Source organism: Temnothorax nylanderi, unplaced genomic scaffold, assembly GCF_030848795.1.
Source record: "Temnothorax nylanderi isolate EJ_2023f unplaced genomic scaffold, tnyl_v1.0 TNYL_tig1117_pilon, whole genome shotgun sequence".
NCBI classification, from domain to species: Eukaryota; Metazoa; Arthropoda; class Insecta; order Hymenoptera; family Formicidae; genus Temnothorax; species Temnothorax nylanderi.
The window spans coordinates 10,352-33,971 of NW_027250179.1; the positions used below are offsets into that span (position 1 = coordinate 10,352).

The 23,620-nt window shown below is 38.4% G+C and overlaps 1 protein-coding gene across 3 annotated transcripts; it reads left to right on the forward strand.

Annotated features, from left to right (window-relative positions):
- Positions 1–100: 100 nt before the first annotated feature.
- On the forward strand, positions 101–22,378 carry LOC139786704 (casein kinase I-like). 3 transcript variants are annotated; one of them, XM_071725823.1, is made up of 9 exons: positions 124–597; positions 951–1,061; positions 1,730–1,878; positions 2,892–3,088; positions 3,173–3,375; positions 3,860–4,121; positions 5,094–5,242; positions 12,271–12,367; positions 16,944–22,378. In XM_071725823.1, exons 1-9 carry the CDS (start codon positions 522–524, stop codon positions 17,011–17,013), a joined length of 1,314 nt encoding a protein of 437 aa, XP_071581924.1. In that variant the 5' UTR covers positions 124–521; the 3' UTR covers positions 17,014–22,378. The 3 variants fall into 3 exon arrangements, with proteins under 3 accessions (XP_071581923.1, XP_071581924.1, XP_071581925.1); XM_071725824.1 differs by having other exon boundaries at positions 125–597; positions 16,206–22,378; XM_071725822.1 differs by lacking the exons at positions 12,271–12,367; positions 16,944–22,378 and having other exon boundaries at positions 101–597; positions 5,094–10,401.
- The last annotated feature ends 1,242 nt before the right edge of the window (positions 22,379–23,620 follow it).

Consider the following 23,620-nt stretch of genomic DNA (forward strand, 5'->3'; position numbering starts at 1 on the left):
CGCGCCATAGGTGTCCTGAACAACATGGCGGACGGTCGACGGTGTCCAATCTCTTACTTGAGGATCTCTAATCTCTACCTAGCAGCAGCGCCGTAAACACAACGGCGGAAAGCGACGGACAAGCGCGAGCACAGCGCCTCCGCTGGCCTCCGCCATCAGCGCGACCGCCATCGTAAGGTGCGCTGTTCTGTTTCATCGCGACTAGCCACGAAGAAATGCCCGTAGGTTCGAGATCGATCAGTCCGGGTTCCTGTGCGACGGGCATGGAGGTATTACTGCCGTCGAGCCAGTAACGCGAGCGTACGAAACCACGAAGCCAGTCCTGCACGCGCCGCCCCGTCGTCGCGCGAGAGCGAGCATCGCATCACTCCACGCTCACGTCGGGTCAGCTGCTGCTGCTGCTGCACCGCGCTGCTTACCCTACGCTGGGTTGTTGGTGTGTGTATTAGTCGCCTCGCCGCCGTGACCGTAACCGCGATCGTGATACTTCCATCAGGATACGCCGCGCGGGCTTGTGTACGATGGAGCTACGTGTTGGTAACAAGTACCGGCTAGGACGGAAAATCGGGAGCGGCTCCTTTGGCGACATTTACCTAGGTAAGTCCCCCCTTCCCTCCTCCTTCCCCGTCTCTGCCGTTCGTCAGCCGCATGCCCGCGCGAGTTTTCCTCGTCGAGCTCGATGCCGTCTGCCCCTCCCCTTCATTCCCTCCCCACCCTCTGATCCCGTCCTCTCGTCCGTACACAGTGAATCTCGTATATTCCGCGCAGGAGAGCGTGAAACTGCGCGCCAACTCGTACATTATTTCCACTTTCCTTTCTTTCTCCTCTCATCCCGTTATTTTCGTCTCTTCCCTTCCTTCGCTCTCGTCTTCTTTGTCTTCTTTCTTACTTTATATCGCGTGGATGTGTGTGCGTAAACGAGCTCTCTGGATCTATTCCTTTATTCGCAGGTACCAATATTTCTACGGGCGAGGAAGTCGCTATCAAATTAGAATGCATAAAAACGCGACATCCACAGCTGCACATAGAGTCCAAGTTTTACAAGATGATGCAAGGAGGCGGTAAGTAAATCAATATTTCTATGCATATCAACTGAATGTTTATTCAATATACTGGGAGCTGTGTATTCGGAGCATTCTCGTTTGTTTGATAGCTGATCCAATATCTTTTTTCTTTCACACCAATATGACACGCGGATGTGTATCTCATATCTATGTACTTGTTTGCGTGCCTCTTCCTAACATTAGCATATTGAAATAAATAAATTTAGCTATTTAATGACAATAGGGAGTTTTTGCAATACCGTCTTTCAGATACGGTAACCGTATCTCAATTGTTCAGATACATAGGGAGCTTTCCAGCAAGCGACACAAGTCGACACAAGCATCGTTCTATCTTTCTTTTTTGGTAATGAGTAACAAAGATAAAACGATACTTGTGTCGACTTGTGTCGCTTGTTTGAAAGCTTCCATAGTGAATGTATCTGAACAATTCAGATACGGTTACGGTATCTGAAAGACGATATTGCAAAAACTCCCTATTGAGAAAAACATTTGCTTAATTGTTCTAACAATTAGTTGATTGATCAATTGATGAAAATTGACAATAACTTCTTAAAGAAAAAGACTACGAAGAAATATCCTTTATTCTAATTTCAAATTATTGTAATTATTAAGTCTTACAACGTGCATTACGCATTATCATAGTAATCTTATTTTTGATATTTTAGTTGGAATACCAACCATAAAATGGTGTGGTTCAGAAGGTGACTATAACGTGATGGTGATGGAATTACTTGGACCATCACTGGAAGACTTATTTAATTTTTGTTCAAGGCGTTTTTCTCTGAAAACGGTCCTGCTCCTTGCCGATCAATTGGTAAATAAATATTCCTTCTATTATAAAAATTTATCTTATCTAGATGTTATATATAAATAACAAATCAATGATTATTTTGTTAATCAAAATAAAATATATTAATGTTAGAACAATATACCATGTTTCTACGATTTTTACAACTTTTTTCAAATCTCTATTATTATATGATTAATTTAACAGGTATTTTGATTTATAAAACTGTATTTTATCTTGTTAGAATCTCTTTATATAATTATTTCACTGTTATGCATCGCAAGACAGGATTCTATTTATGTTATATCCATGGTTACACTCTGAGATAAAAGGCTAAACAGATAACTTCCAGCTTCTTATATGGATCTCAGTCAATATATATATATATATATATATATATATATATATATATATATACATATATGTATCTATATATATACGCAGGGTGTTCGCCAAATACCTTGCCATGTGTTCAAAGTTCATATTGTGATTACATTCAAGTATTTATTACTTCATTTTGCAGGAAAATATGCCATTCCTGCCAAAAATCATTCATATTTTTAAATAAACTTTTTTTGAAGATTGTTTAAACATTGTTTTAACTATTATATTATACAGTTATAAAAGAGTTAACACATATAATATCAACATTTTTTATAGTTCTAAATGTTTAAATAATTATAACGTTTAATGTAATTATACATGTGTGCATATATATATATTTATTTATGTAATTACATTAAACACATTTTTAAATGCTATTGAAAATGTTGATTAAAAATAACAAGGGATACAGGATTGGTTAGTTTTAGCTTACAAAACATTGCACCCTTGTGGACTTAGAAAAAATATCCATAGTTCACAAAAGGAATAATAATAATATTAATTTAGCAAGTATTGTACAATACATACAATAACGAGCAAGATATTGAATAAACAGTTTATTTATATCTCTGCATATAATCTTTGAAGCATGAAGCATGCACATGAAACACAGTGTACAGTTATAATAACAGTGCTTTAACTTCTTTATTCTGCAGATAAGTAGAACAGATTACATTCACAGTCGCAACTTTATTCATCGTGATATTAAGCCAGACAACTTTCTGATGGGTCTGGGAAAGAAGGGGAACCTTGTCTACATTATAGATTTTGGATTGGCTAAAAAGTATCGCGACGGGCGCACACACAAGCACATACCCTATCGAGAAAACAAGAATCTGACGGGAACTGCCAGGTTGGCTATATCGATAGCTATGATATTATATCCAGCAATATTGTAATACCATTTTGACTAATTCGTTCACTATGATACTCATAGATACGCAAGTATAAATACGCATTTGGGGATTGAGCAATCGCGTCGAGACGATCTTGAATCTCTGGGCTATGTTCTCATGTACTTTAATAGGGGTAGTCTACCTTGGCAGGGATTAAAAGCGGCAACCAAGAGACAAAAGTACGAGCGCATTTCCGAGAAGAAAATGTCCACTCCTGTAGAAGAGCTTTGCAAGGGTTATCCTGGTAAGTCTTTATGAATAATCATGCATTATATATACGAAATAATTCAAAATCTTTGGATGTTATTTTTAATGATTCTTTGGTCAATTTGAATTTAATTTTCTTAGTGAAAATGTTGAGGCAAATTTACCGCAACTTTTTAATTTGTTGTGCCATATTTATAATTAACTATATCTTAAATTAAAATCTCTCAAAATTTATCTGAAAGAGACGAACCGACTAATATAGTTTTATAATCCACTTGGTTCTTCAAAATTTTGCTCGTAACAGTTCTTTTTCAATCATTTATAACTAAAAAATTATCGATGCCTTGACAGTTCTATCAAGCAAAATTCGTACAAAAAATTGGCTCACAAGCCATCATCTAAATCAGCCACAGAATTTATTACTGCAGTGAAAATATTATATACATTTTGTAGAGTGTTTATTTATCATATTTCTCGACTTTATAATAAAGTTTGAAGAAACATTTTATTAATCATTCCAGTGGAGTTCGCGTCGTATTTAAGGTACTGTCGAGACTTACGCTTCGAGGAGAGGCCGGACTATTCGCATCTCCGACAACTTTTCCGGACATTGTTCCATGGTCAGGGTTTTACCTACGACTATGTTTTTGATTGGAATATGCTGAAGTTTGGTAATGCAAGACAACCGACGTTACCCTCCGCGCAGCAAGCACCCATGCACTCGCAACCGTCTAATGTGGCGCTGCCTTCCGGGACCAACAATGATCAGGAACATCGATCGAGGTTGGTTAATGATTTTTTTAGTCGTTGTAAAAGACGTCCACTTTTCTAAAAAAATTTTTAGGCATTAAATTAACAGCCCATTAGTGACGGCATCTTCATACCATACCGTCTTTTCATGTTTATAAATAGCACGGTCATTTCATTGCTCTCAAGCGTGATCTATTTTTGGCGTCTGGGGCAATGAATCGAGAAACGGTCGCTTTGAGCAATAACGAATAATAAAATATACTTCGCAGAAATTCTTTTCATTAGTATTTAATTTTTTACTTAATTCGATCTAATATACATATATCTATTGCAGCCATAATGCAAAATTAGGCATTTTACAAAAAGCTGGCGTAATGTCATGCGTGTACCTACTTATAATATAATGCATTATTCAGATTTTGCTTAAATGTTTGAGAAATATAAGAGTTTATATCAGTGCTAAGAGAAGTAATTTGCTGATATGTGTGTATAGACAGATACATGGGCGGGGGAGGGGATGTGCCCCTCCCCCGCATAAAAAACTAATCTAACTCCAAGCCTATTTCAACCAAATTTTATTTTGTTTTTAGAAATAACTTGGAGTTAGATTATTTTTTTTGTGCGAGAGAAGGGCGGAACCCCTCGCCCACGCATATATTATAAATTTTTTTTATTATATTATGTACAAGAATCATTTCTAACCTCTTATTTCTTATCTAAAACTCTCGTTATGCCGGCTTTTTGTAAAATGTCTGATTTTGTATTATGCCTGCAACATATCTATTTTCATTCAAGGCAAATCCGTTAAATGTAGTCTTTTCAGATATGACTAGAAAATTGCACCTTTTCAAATCCTGCTAAATTGTCTCGCAATCTTCTATTCCATTGATACATATTTTATTTAATGTTATACAATTTGTGTTCTTATGATGCATAGTGTATTCCATTTATGCAGTTATTATCATTGTTTATTGTTTTAAAGTTTACATTTCTTTTCGATTTCAGACCCTACACGCGGCAATGTTTGCCAAACGCGTCCGTGGCGACGGTAGGCCCGACGCTTGGACCGAACGCTAGTCTGCGAGCGATCCGGCAGAAACGCGAGATGGAGACTCGTGGCGACCAGGACAATCAGGACAAGAGTGATCTTCAAGGTAAAATACAATTCTACCAACAATTCTGCGCAAGCCAACAGAATTTTACTATTGCCGAACGAAAAATGCAACGCAATGTGACAGTCGGACACTCGCAACAGCCCGCGCCTGGCTGCAATGAGACCGTTGCTGCTGCCGTCACCGCGACACGCGTGGCAAATCCATGTCAATTCAGTACATTCAAGTCGATCATGCCGGGTAGTAGAGCGGCGCCGCCACCACCGCCAGACGTAGCGGCTTCTCTAGACCTGACCAGTCTCAATTTAGGACGTAGCCGCGAATTAGGCCCCAATCGTACTGCCGATTTAAATCCCGCGACTACGTCGCGTGACTATTATGAGCCGATGATGAGTAGAACGCGCGAGAGGAGTCCGAACACGGCGTCCCGTCAGCTCGATAAGCAGAGTTATTTTTTTCATGGGCATAAAACTGAGAAAGACATAGATCGCGAGGTCGTGATGTTTGAGGATCTAGGGACAGGTGGTTCAAACTGCATTCGCCGGGTGACGGATGACAGGGATGACGCCGCGGCGATCTCAGGCGGCTCGATGAATTGCTTTGGTGGCCCGGATAAAGAGAAGGACTATGGCGACCACAACGGAGACAAAAAGCTCAAGGGTTCAACAATAGGCGGTGCGCGACGTCTCACTACGGCTTACGAGACGCGTCGCGATTCGGGAAACATCGAATTCCTCGAGAAGGAGGGTGAGATTTTTAAGAAGAGCAGTAGCGAGTTGTTGCAGGAAGTTTTCACTAACAAGCGCAGAAATTTCTCTTTTCGTAACAAGGAAAAAACGCATAGGAGCTTAGAATCGCTCGAGAGGAGCGTTGATCTACCCACCGCTGATTGTAAGAGTCTGGATCTTCTGCCGGAAGAACGGCCGAAAACCTTCTTTCACGGTAAACAGAGGAGTCTCGATTCGACGAAAAAGTCCGTCGAATTAATAGCAGCAAGCAAAGCGCGCAAGCGGCCCAGTTTCTTCCAACGAGTCGGTAGAAGTCTGCATTTTTTACCCAGGGAGCGCGAGAAACGTCAGGACCTCTTGAAACGAGAAGAGTGCCCGATCAACAGCCAGTATCCTCAGACTGATCAGGAGAAGTGCGAATATTTTTTACAGAAGCACCAGAAGGACGTTGATTTTTTTGAACGTGCACCAAGCGCGCTATCTAATCGTGCTCCCGTCCAACCTAATCTCGGTTCTTTTGCTGAGGCAGACAATATCATTGTACAAAAATCTATCGGTTGTCCCAAAGACGCGCAGCTCGAGGAGAGTATGTTTCGTGTAGCAGCAAATTCGAATAATCTTTTAAACATCAATACCTCGGAAAGGAATATAAGACAGAATAATCTGGGCGCGAGCAAACCGTCATCAATGCGATCCGATAGTCCTACTAATGCTGCCGAACTGGTGCAATCGAGATTTCTGGATCCTGTGGCGAGTGTCGCCACGCAGGAGACTATGAGCGGCAATAAAGACAGCTTAGAGATCGGATACTCTATTAGCCAACTTGGCAGACTGTACTTACAGAATCTGCAACACGTAGGTCGTATGGACGGTTTGCAATCTCTGGAGAACGCTATCGAAGCGGAGAAACATGAACGCTATATAGAATGGATAACCAGAGACGATCTGGACGCACTAAGCCACGGTACGAATTCCAGTGATTCTCTGGCTCATGGTAAACCGCAGGGTAACCTAGATATTCTTAAGGGTATCCTTCTCGACATTTTCGTTTGTATTTGCATTTAAAAGCAGATCTTTTGGGATCTCTGAAAAAAACAAACGCAGCCTCTTACATCACGTACCGAGCGATCTCTCATATATTCTCGTGCGTAGAACTATGCCAAGATTTCGATAGTCACTCTAGAAGTAAAATATTTTCTACGAAAAAGTAATTTTCATACTGGATATTTTGCGCAATATATACATATGCATACATATCATATACATATACACTACACACACTCACTCACTCACCTACTCACTCACATGTGCGCGCGCACGCACGCACGCACGCACGCACGCGCGCGCGCGCACACACACACACACACACACACACACACACATACACATTCACACACACATTTTCATATAATACTGTATAATAATATTTATAATGGATACATTTGTATTTTTTACACTGTCGAATTACTAATGCAAATAATCATATTGAAATCTTGGTCACTTTTAAACGAATAAGATTGCCTTAAACCCTAAATAAGAGTGAAACCAATTAGATCGGATTGTAATAGCTGATGCAAAATGTCTCAAGCGAGCACGATTTTTTTACCATGCATACATAGCGTACGTGTAAGCATATATTAGACTTGATAATTTTATATACTTGTGGCCTCGCACAGGATCGATGCGCTTGTTAACTCTTGAGAAGCGTGCCGCAAAATTTTAATGCGCGTACTCTTGCCGCATATGATATTATTATAATGACAAAATTGATTTGTTTCGTCTTTCTCTATTGTCTAGGTTCTACTCTATGATAACAGTTGATAAGCATCTACATGTCAAATTACAGTAATTAATATATTTTAACATAAACAGAGATGCAATTGCAGTACAGTCATACCTCGCTTTACGTTACCTCTTAGAACATTATCCCGTTGTAATATTATAATTAGTTTTGTCTTGAGTAATATGTTGTACGTAGAAATGGAATTTATAGATTTTAAGTTCAAAATTCGCGTCTCTGAAATTTACTCCTACTCTTTCCACGTTAAAATATCCCATTTAACGTTGATTCACTTAAATAACTTCACTTGAATGACTTTAATGACTTTACGAAATGTATACTAACGCGTCAAGCGAGATATGACTATATAAATATATACCTTTTTTTTTTAGCAACCACATATGCAATTGCAGTTGAAGCTAAGATATAATGATGGACAAAAGATGAAAAAAGAATAAGAATTTTATTTGCACGGAAATATTTAAATTATTTTAATAAACATTATTTTATTTAAAATTATTTTAAACATTTATCGCGGTTGTATACACATCGAAAGTGTCTTTTATAGTTGATTTCTTTTACGATGATACGTTTGTCGCTACATACACACAAATTTACTTTTTTCTTTTTTTTATGAATACTTTAGTAGATTTTATTGCCGTGTAACGTTTCGGCGCATCTTGTTCCTTTTGGATCATGTATTCTCAGATCATCAAGAATTTACTATCTAGCGAAATTGATTCGGTTTTAAGATGATAGCAAAACGAAACGGATTGCGTGCAGCGCAGTTTATAAAGAATGGTGTTAAAAAACATAGGAATATAGGGCTCTAATGATTTCTCATAACTTATTTATTTTTATGCCCTAATGATCTTTTTATTGTTTAGACTGACCGAAAGTTAATAGACTGATAATACTTGTTCAAAGTTTGTTCGCAGTGTCGTAGATGACTATTTTTATAATATAATATTTGATTCGCTCTCTAAACTTTTCCTCTCTCTTTTTTTTATATTCTTTTATTTGATATTTAAAATTGTACGATGCTGTTCTGTAATACATATAGGAAAATTAATGTTATATGTAGAATGTATGTTCTTTTTCGTTTATGTAGAAGGACGTCAGTTTTAACTTGGATACGTAATATCGTACAATCGCTTTCCGTATAAATAATTGCGGTATCTTGTCACATCTACGATGCTGCACGATCATGCGATAAAAATCGATCTGTTACAGTTCCTTTCAAGCTCTGATTAGATTACGTTCTTCCCTCTTTATATATTTATAAAATAAAGAGATAGAGATTAACGAGCTGATCCTTTGTCGACTGATCCTACATTCTTGCATTGATTCTACATTGTTTTAAGAACATACAACGGTAAAAGCCAAATGTTTATCAACTAAACTCACTTATAATAATCATCGTGTATATTATGGCTGCATTCTGATATTTACTGTCAGTACTGAAAATCTATAGTATACGTGACGTAAAATACAGAAAAATATAGATTTTCAATACTGACAGTGAATATCGGAATGCAGCTTATGTTAAAAACAGCAATCAATAACATATGCGACTACTATTTTTACAATACATGCATATTGAACAAAAAAAAAATATATACTGTTTTATACATATACATAGCCTCTCACTATACAAGCAATGAAAAATGATCTAAAGACTGTTGATTATTTTCATACTTGATTAGAGGTCCCATGACTGATTTTTTATTATATCTAAAATAGAATCTTTGCGATCTGTTGCTATCATTAATCATCAAATTCCAAGTATGGAGTGTTAAATATTTTCTCATAATTCGTTAGGAGAATAAGCATGAAACTGCGTTCGATATCGTTAACAGAAATCATCGCGCTACTTGTTTCGATCGCATTGAACGTGTTGTTAATTATAATTAGCAGTTAAAAAGAAAAAACGATGTGTTCCTTTATTTTAGTCATTGACATTTTCATCATTTATCAATTGTATTCTGCAACGATTGTGAAGCTTCGACCAACGTGCTTACTCAGTAATTAATTAAGCGTATGGTATTAGTCTTTAATACGTTTAACGATAACATTCTGGTGAAATGGAAGAAGTAGTCTGACGGTTAACAAATCGATGAGCCTTCGCAATTCAATAACCCGACTTCTTTTTTGTTTTTATTAAATGCCCTATGTATCATAATATTGTATGTATGCCACAGGAGGAGCGTCTAGAGACGTGAAAAGGTTACCAAAGCTTAGATAGGGATGATAAAGTCTAGTTTTGCTACTTGTCCATGATCTTTGTAATCTCGAAGGAAACTTTGGTTCTCATTAGGCGTAATGATCGAATGAGATTTATTAATATCTCGCAACGACACTGCCAACTTCTTCCTACGCACTAGATCACCACCAGACGTTGTCTTTATCGTCCATTCTCCCTGTTTTTCTTCACTCGTTTAGCATATCTTCATATCGTATACTTATCTGTAATCAGCCTGTTTTTTATTGGTAATAATGGATGATGATGATGATGATGATGATGATGATGATGATGATGATGATGATGATGATGATGATGATGATGATGATGATGATGATGATGATGATGATGATGATGATGATGATGATGATGATGATGATGATGATATGATAATAATGATGATAATGATAATGAAGAAAAAGTAGCAAATAAATGTTTTTCCATTCAAGAACTGGTCTCTTTTTATTTATCTCACCACACGACATTGTCGATTATCCTTGTCAAAATTATTTCTCACTTGGCTTGAATGGAAAAACCCAAGCGCGAATAATTTGGAGATTTCAACGATTCTCGAGACACGTCGGCGAAAGAGAAGAGATGAGAGAAAATTCTACTTTTATTCTACTAATTTTTGAATTTGTCGCATCATCTATCTTCACGAAAACGTGCCATTTCCTCATTTTGTTACTTTTCTTTTTTTCTTATTGTAATGATAATTTTTCCATTTCAATTGCCAAGAGTGAAAGATTATCCATTGTTTCCCGTGTCGCCCGATTGATGTCGAGTCATTTTTAATTGTATGACATTTTCGAAACATGAATATGACGCATCAATCTGACGATTCTACGTACGATAAAAGCAACACTCGATTTTTTAGGCTTACCTTACTTCGTTTATCACTATTGTTGTTTCGAAAGATTGCGACAGTAGATAAAAATTGACGATAAGATTCAGTAAAATTGAAGGTAACGTACTCAAGTAACAAATACAAAGTAAAACATTGTAATCAAACATATGCTTCAAAGTCACTTAAAACCATAACTTATAATTTCTTAAGTATATTGGATTATATCAGCCTGCGTGAATTTATATAGAATAGTATCTTAATTTCTAAAATCTAAGTTTATATATTATTATCATTGCTTGCGTTAAATGTATTTAAAATTCGGTGTATATAAATACAAACAAAAATATCGCATATCTAGATACCTCGATAATGAAGATTAGATACGGCAGCCAAACGACTATAATTTTGTAATGCTGCGACACTATAAGCCTGTTCGTTTTTGCTGCACTTCTGAGCTAGTGCAATAAGTTAGAATGAAACAAATATATTTTTACAACATCTCCACGGAAAGTTCGACTTTCCATGCCTGTAGAGAGGGGCGAAAGCGGCCAATTTCACGCCAGGGCGGCATAGCGGGCGGAAAGTAACCACTTTCCTCCCTAGGGAGGAAAGTAACAACTTTTCTCCCTGTTTAGCGGGCGGAAAGTAACCCTAGGGAGGAAAGTAAGCCCTGGCTTGAAATTGACCACTCTCGCCTCTCTCTAGGCATGGAAGTCGAACTTTCCGTAAAGGTATTGTGAAAAATATCGTGTGCACCTCGGGGCGAAAGCTTTTTCAACTTCACACTCGTCTGAAAAACGCTACTTTCGCCCCTTGGTGCACAATATACTATTTCTTTCATTCTAACTTATTGCACTAGTTTAGAAGTGCAGCGAAAACGTACAGGCCTTATTTTGGGCATAAAAGAGCACACTCGTTTAGGTCATTACAGTTCTTGGATATACATTATGTCATCTTTCGAAAATAGTTTTAGATTGGAGGTTGACGCATGGTGGGTATAACATACAATACAATACTGTGAAAAACGTGTGCTTTGCAATGTAACGAGTGCTCTTCTCTGCCTACAACTGTTTTCTTTTTCCTACCTCCTGTTTTTTTTTTCTTCGGCGATCAGTTACTTGCACGATTGAATGTACTGACTGAAATATTGTCGGCGAGTTTAGAAAAGAGCCGAGGTTTTGGAATTTTTTTGAGAAACTGTTTTGAACAAATGTCGTTACTCCCTTATGACTGCTTTTGGATTTGTGTACAAACCTTTGAAACCTGCTGTGTGTGTCGAGAGGACGGTAGGATACTTTTGCGTATATATATATACGAAGATCATAAAAGCGAGTTCTGCGAAATGGGCAGAGGGTGGCAGCGAGTTGACGATACGAAAGAAACATACATAATGTTGTTAAACACAGGAATGTTGGCTGAATTTCTCTTGCGGTTTTTCATGCATTATGTTTTTTTTCTGATGCTCTCTTTCAGCATCGGGTGCGGGTGGACAAGAGCGAAGGGTCAGCATGCGGTTGCACCGTAGGGATACGCTACTAGCCGCTGCAGGAGAAATGCAGCCCAAGTCCAAGTGAGTTGCTACACGATATAGAACGACTAAAGCCGCTAAACGACTGGTATAACTTGCTCTACTGAAATCCGCGGATCCATTTACAAAGAATACGTAAGCTTGCACAGATAATTAGCTATTTTCACAAACGTTGAACTATTTCGGTTATACTAGTTATGTAGATAATAGGAAAGTTTTTCGACGTTAGAACACGCAAGACTTTCCTTGACCTGTGTGAAGTTAGCAACTCATTTTTAAAATTTTGAAATTCTAAAAATTGTTCCGGGTTGTTCTAGACTTGTTCTAAATTGTTCCAGAAAATCAAAATTTTAAAATAAAAATGTTTGCGGAAAATTAATAAAAACGATTTTTTGACCTGGCACCCCATTTTTCGAAAATCGAACTTTTGAAGGTTGTTCCAGGTTGTTCTAGTTGTTCTAAACATTGTTCCAAAGTATTAGTTTGATTGGTCAAAAACTTTAAGAGATATTGAAAAAGGATAAATTTGGGAAATAACAGTTTTTGGCCATTTATTCGTAAACAAAATGACTTACAAAACTGTCGATTTAGAACATATTTATAACCGCGTAGAACAACTCAGAACAAAAATTTTAAGACCAGAACAAGAACCTAAAGGGTACTTTACTCTTCATCGGAAAAATTCAAATTTCTTGGTTAAAAATCTTGTTCTAGGCTTCCCGCGTTAAAACTATCATGTTCTCCACTAGGACAACTCAGAACAAAATTTTTAAAACCAGAACAAGAACCTAAAGGGCACTTTACTCTTCATCGGAAAAATTTATTCACTTCATAGAATTTCTTGCGTCAGTAAAAGTTCAGAGCTTGTTACACTCTCGTTTTCGGTTGCATGAACACTGCACATTTGGGAGAAAGTAGCATTCTAAGCCTGTTTTTAATTCTATTTATATTTGTATATCGAGTTCCATGGCTCGATATATAATGGCTATGATACTAACAATAAGTATGAAAATTTGCAATATATTAATAATGGTGTAAGCTCCATTTTTCAATTTCATTACTATATTTTCATAACTCTTGCCAAATTTCACGATTCATCGATGCGTGATGAAGCCGATTTTAAAATTGCAATTTGTGTTATGCTTGTGTAAACGCTAGATCATGTTTTATGTATCGGTACGCGTTAGTTGAATGGAAGCTTAATTTTGGTAGGAAGGTGGTGTCGCAATACCGTGACATGGTACTTTAATTAATTATGTTTATTGAGATTAAATGGAGATTGGAGAAGAGAGAGACGTTTTGACATTTGGAAAGAATTCTCAATGTGCATACTTTGTATACAAGATGTCTCGTCACGTTATTCTTTAATTAATGGCACGTTTCTTAGAACGAACGATCACAGAATCACGAAAAAAAAATAAAGTTTTTTTTACCGGAAAGAAGAACCACTATTTTTTATGTATTTCGACGTGCTGAAACCGAATATGATCTTTAAAATAACCTAGCATATACATGACTAGCTTGATACACCCGTGCTTCGCTACGGTATCCGTGAAACACGTTTTACCCCTTTTCATCCCGTTAGGGGTCGAATTTCTAAAAATCCCTTCTTAGTGGGTGCTTACGTCATGAGAGGAATACACTACCCGAATTTCATGTTTCCAGGTTTAGGGGTTTGGGGTGGGCGTTGATGAGTCAGTCAGTGACTGTCAGGACATTTGTCTTTATATATATATATAGATATAGATTATTGTTTTTAAGCTAAGAAAATTTAATTACAGTCCTATGTAGAATATGAAAAATGCTTAATTTTGAGCCTCTTTTGCCTGTTATAACAAAAACTTTACGTGCTACATTATTTTAAAGGTCATATTCGGTTTTAGCACGTCGAAATATATAAAAAATAGTGGTTCTTCTTTCCGATAAAAAAAACTTAATTTTTGTGGTCCTATGTAATGATTTTTCGAGTTACAAGCGACTGAAAAATGAATTATTTTTTCGCGGACTTAATTCCAGAAATGCAAATAGATGATAGACATTACTTTTCACGTAACGTAGATATTAGTCATAAAGATATTTAAAGTTACAATACGACAACCTTCGAAGAGTATGGTTTCGTTATATTTTTGCAGCAAAGAATTGTTTTCAAAATTATCAGAATATGTCAATGATGTAGTGATGAAGACACCCTATATACATGCCACCGATAACACATAAATGAATATTGAGAAGAACATCACGAATACATCCACATTTAGCTATCGATGAGTTACATACAAGCATTCTCTCCAAATGAAAATCCGAAAGTTACTTATTGCTTGCTATCAATTGCACTCTCACAATATAATTATTATATTGTTATTTTTAATCAATTATATTAGAATATGATTAACAAACTAATATTAAAAAATACGCAACGCAAGATATAATTTCTATATTGGAGAATATATCTCTAATTGCCTGTGGTTTGTGTTAGCCGAATTGGCTACATAATTTTGAGATTATCGCATGTGATTTTGACAAACAAATAATTTTTGAATAATTCTTTTGATCGTTAGACTCAAGTCCGATTGTACTTGATGTTGTTAGGATGCCCAAGCACAGATATCGCACAAAAAAGAAGATAATTTTTGGTATTATTTTTTAATATGTAAAATTCTTAAAAAATTTTTCAAAATTTTCTTAAATTTTAACTTACTCTATTTAGTAAATTTTAAAAAATTTTACTAAAAGTTTTTATTAAAAATTTTATTTATCCTATTATATCCTATTATATCGGTACAAAACTAATAATAAGATAATGGATGTCTTATACATAAAAAAAATATTAAATATGAAACTTAAGATGCGAATTAAACAGTTTTTAGTAAAATTTATAAAGAAATAAGAAGCGGAGTATATTTTCTAGGACGCGCAGTATGTCTTTCCATGTAGAGAAGACTTTCACATTTGCCTTTCAAGATATGTAAGGCTAAGCTGTAGCAATAAGAGCGTAACGACTCGGAGAATAGTCAGACGAGCCAGTTGGTTATTGCACAACTCCGCTTGGTAACTGGTTAATCCACTTTTCCAATGTCTTGAAATGTAGGCTTGATTTATAGAACCGGCGGACAATATTATCGTTGTGTATTCTCATTAATACGTTTCGCTTAAAAATATCAGGATATAATCAAACTCGTTCTTTTTTTTTAATTATCAAATTTATGTAAGGCAAATTTGAATACTTGTACAAATGAACGAATAATAAATATCGAATGCTTATGATTTTTTATGTTTTAGGTAAACTAGTAAAATGCAAATTTGACATCTATCGCAAAGGTTACATTTTAAGAGTCAGATATATATTTCTCACGTGTTGGCTGAGATCAATGATATCCCTTAAGCATACGTGGGTCTACGGCGTCTGAGCCAAAGTGATATCTGCTCTAAAACTTACAAGCCTGTCAGAAAATATTAAATAAACGATGTTTATCAAAATGACTATAAAATCGTCAACTACAATGTAGACAGATGTTTCATGAATTTTTTTAGATTTTTTAAAATACTTTAAGGTAGAGAAAAATAGCGTTGAACGTGACAGACCCACGTATGCACTTAGAAGATACCGCAAAAACGTATGCACTTTAAGGAATATCTTTTTAAAACAATGATGCACCTTTATGTTTTAACTAACGTTAATTTAGTGTGTGCTGTGTGGGGGCATTCTTTCGAATAACTGTGCATGTAAACATGCACGTTTTAACGCTCCTAATTTTTCTTAAGCATCCGATACATATTGCAATCCGTTTTGCAATCTAACTAAAGCATAGGCACGCAAAAACTATTCGGTATCGAAATTTACCAAAATTCCGCTTTATGTTCTTTCGTTGACTTTTTTCAGGTAACCGAAAGCTATCGCACTAATTCTAAATGACAAAAGTAGACAAAGAGGGAACGAAATTCTCTCCTGTGCCACGGTAGAGGACGCCGATCATGAAAAACTCTGATCATGGGGGAAACTTTCATCGTGCGAGCCTTCTCTCCGAGTTCATTCTTTCTCACGAGCTTGTCGGTATCCGTCAACCCATTCATGTCGTTAAGAATCTCGTCGCGAACGAGAGAACCTGGCGATATTGTTGTAATTTAGCGGGAAACGCAAAAAACACGAAAGATTCTTGCATTACATTTCCGTTTGAGCTGTCGACCGCGAATATTGATGAAACAGATTTACGATAAGACATGTCTTCGGAGGTGAGGAACATGTTGAGAGGAAGAAACAACGAATATTTCAAATTTGTTTCTTTAGAGACTTGCTATTAACATTTCCTCACTATCCTCTCTAAAACTACATTGCATTTTATCGTGAAGAATAATTAATTTAATTCAATTTGCCTGTAACATCATTGTTTCATGCTAAGTCGCCAGTCGATTATCCGATCTCACATTAGGAATAATGAAATCGTAGACAAAGGAAGCCGGGTAAGAGCGAAACTGAGGAGGCTAGATGTAACGAACGAGAGAAGGAGCGCCGGAAAAGAAAAAAGAAAAAGAGAGAAAAAGAGAGAACCTTTAGCTCATTTATGTGGTGAAGACGGTGGCGCGCTAATGTCGCTGTTTTGTGTGTCTTTTGTTTTGGAAGCGCCAATGCGACGGCAATCGCCCCACCCACCCTGATGGTCAGGCGGGCAAGCGTGCAACACAGCAAGTGAATCAGCACCAGCAATAGCGGACTCGTCGTCATCATAACAACCAGCAGTGTCGTTCGTCAAGAGCGACTGGCGATTACCGCCGTCCGCACGGCGCTTTCCCACCCGTTAGCCGGAAGTGAACTCGCGTATGGTATCGCGCGACCATCTGGCGAACGGTGACCGACTTTTCCGACGTGTCACGGCGTCGCGTCGCGAAGATCAGTGACGACCGGCGGGTGGTGACCGGTCGATGGTGTCCCGTTGCGACATCCGCGAAAGTAGCGATGGAAACGACCGCGAACCGTTCTATGCCGAGTGGATGAAACAAAGACGAGACGAAAGGATAAGGAGGGAGCAACTCGTTGGTCCCCGCGGTACGTGTCAAGAACGGAAATGTCGACGTTCCGGCGAAATTAGGAATAACGAGACGTGGCTGGCAACAGAAGCAACAACCCTCCTCGCATTGCGGTGCGCAGGATTCTCAGGAGACTCGGCGGTCCCTACAACTTGTCTGTCGCAATCAGGGAGAGGGCAATTCTGTCTGGAGAGAACACCCGTCAACAGCGATGTCAAGGAGAGTAACGATGCTTAAAGATCGCCAAACCCCTCGCGTGGAATTCTTCTCTGCGCGTGGGATGACGAAACCCGATTGTTTCTATTATTTTTTTCCCCTTATTTTTCTTCCGTGGCGAATCGCAAATGTACAGTACGCGGTTTCGATGATGGATTCTCGCAGTTGTTTGCAATATACGTAACAACGTGAGCATACTTCGGGCAACACTTAGAGTTTTTAATGCGTGGTCGAGCCGGCCAGCTTTGCTTCCTTCGAATTCGAACCGCGTTAATGCTATTCGCGGGTATAAACAACAAGGCACTTCGGGGTACGAGTAAAGCAAGCAAGTATTCGTCGAAGTTTGGTAGCGTGAGTTATAATTTGTAAATCGTTTCGCGAAAGGCGGCAGCGGCTTTTGTCAGATAGTAACGAAATGCAAAGACGCGTCGTAACGGAAGACTGCGACGATATATCAAGAATTGTAGTATTCCGTATATGTCATACACACACACACACACACACACACACACACACACACACACACACACACATATTATATATATATATATATATATACAGTACCCTCCATAAGTTTGGAAACACTATAAAATGCAATATACAGGAAATAGTAGATAATAAAATCAATATATTTTGCTTTGTAAGTGTTTATTTAACTAAAGAAAACTAAAATGAAGGTATGCATACATACATACGTTATCCGACAGGCTTTTAAAATAAAGAATTTCTATTAAATTTTACATTCCTCAAAGTAACCACACCTTTTGCCTTAATGACTGCCTTGCATATTCTCGGCATACGGTGGATCAACTTTCGGAGTTCAGTCGAGATACGTTTCTATTCTTGCTGGAGAACTTCCCAAAGGTGCACCTGTGACTTGTGATTCGCTGTTCAACAAATTCAACTCCGAGCACTTCGGTGTCGCGAAATGATCATCTGACATATTTTCGGCATGTACAAGTGTTGCAAGTGTCCCAGGTGGAAATATATATCATCATTTGAACGTCTTACGATATATTCATACCAAAAATCTGCACAGATCGCTGCCGTGTGATTATCTACCTGTAAATAGTCGCACGTACGGCATCTGTTATAGAGTGTTTCCAAACTTATGGAGGGTACTGTATATAAATTTTTCTCAACCATAATAGTGTGTATATATATATATATGTACTATTTGTAAATTTACGTGCGTTCCTTGTGACTTCTTAAAGCTTTTAAATTTGTTTAATGTTGCATAAGTCGATCTCGGTGACTTATGTAAATTGTCTGTTAATGAAATTGACTTGGCCAGATTATTGTTCGATTTTCACGAGGCAGTCACGAGAGTTAATATGATTCCGCGCTATTATTACCGTGTCCTGCTCCATCGGAGGCCGAATACGGGTTTGTATAAATGTAGAATATTTTTTTGTATAAGTCGCAAAACATGTACATAAACCGGATGCATCGATAATCGAGAAACTGATGTGTGTAAAGCTATATCACGAATTTTTGCACAAAATAAAAAAAGAAACGACGTTTTTAAAAGATACAAACGAAATGTAGCTCCATGTTAGTGTCGAGAGGATCAAGCGCGATTGCGGGGATAAGCCAACGAGTACGGCCGCTATAAAAATTTCGCGTATCTGACATCGCTGAGACACAATGGTAGCAGGTAGCTCGTGTTCTACTCGGGGTGTTGTCGCTCCAGTCGAGCCGTTGATAAAAATAGTCGCCAAGCATCAAAGTGCAAATCTAGTTCGTTATTTTCCGAGAAAGAATTCTTACGGAGAGACGCTCTTGTTTGGTCTCGCTGAAGCGACCTCACATCGATTTACGGCACAGCTGTGGGACACCAAGATCGTGATTATTTCGTTAAAGCTCTAGTTAAACGATTATACAGAACGTAGTACAATCGGCGCGCAAGGAGGAGGCGGGGAAAATGTCTAGTTTTTAGGGACAATTTGTTCGGTTGTGTTTAGATGATAAGACGAAGAAACACGATTGCGAGTATCCGAGGAACGTTTCTATCTCATTGGCATCGATCGGGCGTACTGTACAAGTAAAATATCACGCGCGCGCGCGTGACTGATTATAACATACATACATATATAGATCGCCGCGATTCAGCGTTACCGTTACCGTAATCGTGCGTTCCAAGGAGATGAGAGGTACGCGAAACCAAGCCCGTGGCCTCTCCTCGCCCCGCGACAAGCCCTTGTGCCCTTCCCTTTTGTACGGTAACAATATTAACCGAGAACGTTAAGGACGAACGATTTAACCGCGCGCTCGGTTATGTTCACCGACCTCATCGTTTTTCCCTTCTTCCGGCGAATCGCAAAAAAACGAACGTCGGTGAACATTACCGAGGTTTCATTCTGCTAACGTGTGTATGTTCCGTGTTTGTAACAGGTGTATGCATGTGTTTGTGTGCTTGTATCGTCGATCGTATGCGAAATTTTGTGGTGCGAATACGCGGAGAGGAAGGATGATGGGGACGGGGAAGGAAAGCGAGTGAGGTACGTGCGTGCAAGTGTGCTCGAATGAAGAAGAGAGGAATATCATGCGAAAAGGCGCGTTTACTCTGAGCTCCCGCATTCGTATCCCTCCCCCCCCCGCTCCCGTTAATGCATCCTCTAATGAACATAATGTCTCAAATTGAGAGATATGATGTCTTGGAGACGTCGCTGCGGTCCAGTTGATGTTTCTAAATGTTATGAACGCTACGCTCCAAACGCTACGCTCCGATTGGTCCACTTAAGTTACGAATGTTGCAGTTGCTACGTAAATGGACCAGATTGTAGCACTTGTAGCGCCGTATAGATTTCTTAATCTATAACAAAATATCATCTTATTAACCTAATATACTTATTTATTCCTTAAGGGTCGGCAGGAGACCCAGGCAAACTTAGGTGCACTGTATGCACTAAGTGCACGTTAAACTGCACTTTAACTCCGTATTTTATTTATTATAAATTTTTAAGAGCAAAAATGCAAATTCGGGCTCTGTAGCTGACTACATTATTATATATAAAGAGTATATAAAAAAAAATTTACGAATCTATGTAACTTATTTTATGAGAAATCTTGTTATTACGAATTATGGATTCGTAATAACAAGATTTCTCATAAAATAAGTTACATAGATCGTGAATTTTTTTTATATACTCTTTATATAATAATGCAGTCAGCTACAGAACCCGATTTTGCATTTTTGCTCTTAAAAATTTATAATAAATAAAATACGGACCCGCAGCGAGTCGCAGCTAAGGTCGCCTTCTTCTTCAGTTTTTTTCCTGGCACCTCCGCCACGAAACACGTCCGAACACGCTCGCCACCAGTTCGCGAATGTTAACGGTCGCCGTGTGCCTGTGAAAATATTATATTTTCCGCCATATATCTTGAACGCTCCCGCTAACCCACCTCCTGAGGTGAGGCAGTTGGAGCGAAACGAGATCGAAAACAATGACGTCATTGATGACGTGTTATATCTGCTCAGAGCCATTTGAAGCGCCAAGTGGACCATCCATAGTGCCGCTACGAATGCTCTGTAGCGTTTGAAACGTCATCTGGACCGCAGCCTAAAATGATGTCTTAAAGACGTCTTATCTCCCGATTTAAGACATGCGTGTTGTCTGGGGCGATACAGTGGCGATCCCAATTCCACGTTCGTCCGCGATTTCGCCTCGCGTCGGCTGAAACAGTTACGCGTGCGGACGGATAGGGTATACGAATACGGGTCGACGAAGGGGCTCGAAGCGTTAATAATTCCGTGTTAATAATTCAGCGGAGTCCATCCATTCTCGTCCTCTCCTGCCCACCGTCCTCCCCTCGTCTCGATTCTCTTCCTAACGTTATGTCTTGTACGATATATCACACGAGGCGCGTTGCGTATGGAGAAAAGTGGAGAAAACGAGAAAATGTGATAAGAAGTTAGTGTGTATAGATATATTGTACCAACACCATGTTTTTCTATGTATCTTTTTCTCTTTTTTTTTCATAGGGTACTACTACTATTACTACTATCATATTATTACTATTACTACTACGACTATTACCGTTACAACTACCGCTGCTGCTAATGCTAATTGTTATGTTGTATATCGTATAGTCGAATCCTGAATCGCAGCGATCTACTCGAAACGAAGCGCGACCCCTCCCGACGAGCGAGGGATGAGGACGAAGCGACGTACACTGGGGCGGCGTATTCGCAATAACCACATATTCCGATCATTGTGCTGCATCTGAATCTCTTCGTTTCCTTTTGCATAGGGAGGGGAGAGTCGAACGGCTCGAAGATATTTAATCATTTGAAAGAATTGCCAGTTGGAAAAAATCTCTCGCGTCCGCGTTTCGCGACAAAACTTTTCGATAGTGTCACCTCGAAGCCAGGAAAGACGAAGCGATTAGGAGCCGACGTAATAACGTTATAGTAAAATTTTCTTAGACTTTCGATAGTAGAATATAAAATTTAAGCCAAATAAGGGGTAGGAAGAATAACGCGGTTGTTAGTGCGGGAGTTGTAAGGATACGTTGCTCTTTAATTAGATATATACGTAAATTACAAGACCGATTTTACAATTAATGTATATTATATATAATTACAGAACAACGTACACCTCCCCACAACTTCCGCCCTGACAACCGCGTTACTCTCCTTTGCTCCTTTTTTGTTCAAGCTTTAACCTAGGTAATGACGAAGGTTCTAGACGCGGAGGTTTTACGAGAAGACACTTTCGTGAGACGTTTCAATTTGAATTTGCATTAGTTTTAACTGTATTAAAAATCGAAGACAAAGGATCCATAAATAAAAGTAATCTTGATGCGCTGAAAGCCTTTTATCGATCAATTCCCTAACGCAGTCGTCTGACGAATGAATCTCCATGTGTCGCGTCGAAACGTATTACATTTTTTTTTATTTTTTCAGAGATTTTGCAAGAACGCGCCGACTGAGTTTAGTAGTATTTATTATTCGCGAAGACTGATATCTTCACGAAGGAGAGCACGCGCTCTCAACTTTACATAATAATTATATCGTTAATCGAGTCCGAGACTTGTTAACCACGGTTCTTACCTCGAGTCGTCTTTCTATCTTGAACAAGTCTCATTTATTGCCCGGGAGAAGTTTTCCCCTGTGTCAACAACGTTACATTAGTTATCAAACTCATCTCCCTATACCGAGGGGAAAATCTCTGCATACTTCATCGTTTATTGTTCATCAGACTCGAAACTATAAATCATCGCTTTTTACGCGCGCTCGTAATTTCCCTTCTCTTTGCGCCAATCAGAAATTGTTTTACATTATACAATTATTTACGCACTCATTACACGCGGCTCGTCGCAAAAGACTTTAGAAGCGATGAAGCAAAGTGAATTTTGCCGTCGTACCTCGAATAATATCTTTCCCAGACAGCACCTTGTCCAAAATCGGGATATAAGACGTCTTAAAGATGTCTGGGACATGCGTGCTGTCTGTGTGGTTGCTAATAAACATGAATTTCAAATAATTACATAATTACAATAAAGCGATACTATTACTCTATTGTAATTTTGTACAGTCATCAGAGAGGAGATTCTCCGATTTCCATCTATTTATCAACCAATATACTCGAAAGTACGCGTGCATTTCGTATCAGATACTCTGTATGAGAGGTGTCGCTTCGATAAAGAGAGAAAAAGAAACACTGCCAGCGCGAGCGAGAGTTCTTGTGTTTTCCCATTTTTGACTGACTAAAGACACACGTGCGGCGACGACCCGAATCCGTCGTTTCGTCCTCGTGAATTTGGCGAGCGGTAAACCCTCTCGAGGTGATCGATGCCCCCCGTGAAGAGGAGCAGCGATAATTCCTCCCTGTGTTACTTTCTTTTTCCTCTTTATTTTTATTTTTACATATTTTTTTTTATAAATCCGCGTGGTTTGCATCAACGCGAGGTCCAGCCGAGGAATGGTGGAAACTATAATTGTACTATTAAATTAGAAAGATTGCAATCGTATAATTTCGTTACGATGCGTCTGCGGCGCGAACAGGCTTTACAACAATTGACTGAGATTTGCGATTGATCACAAATTATTGG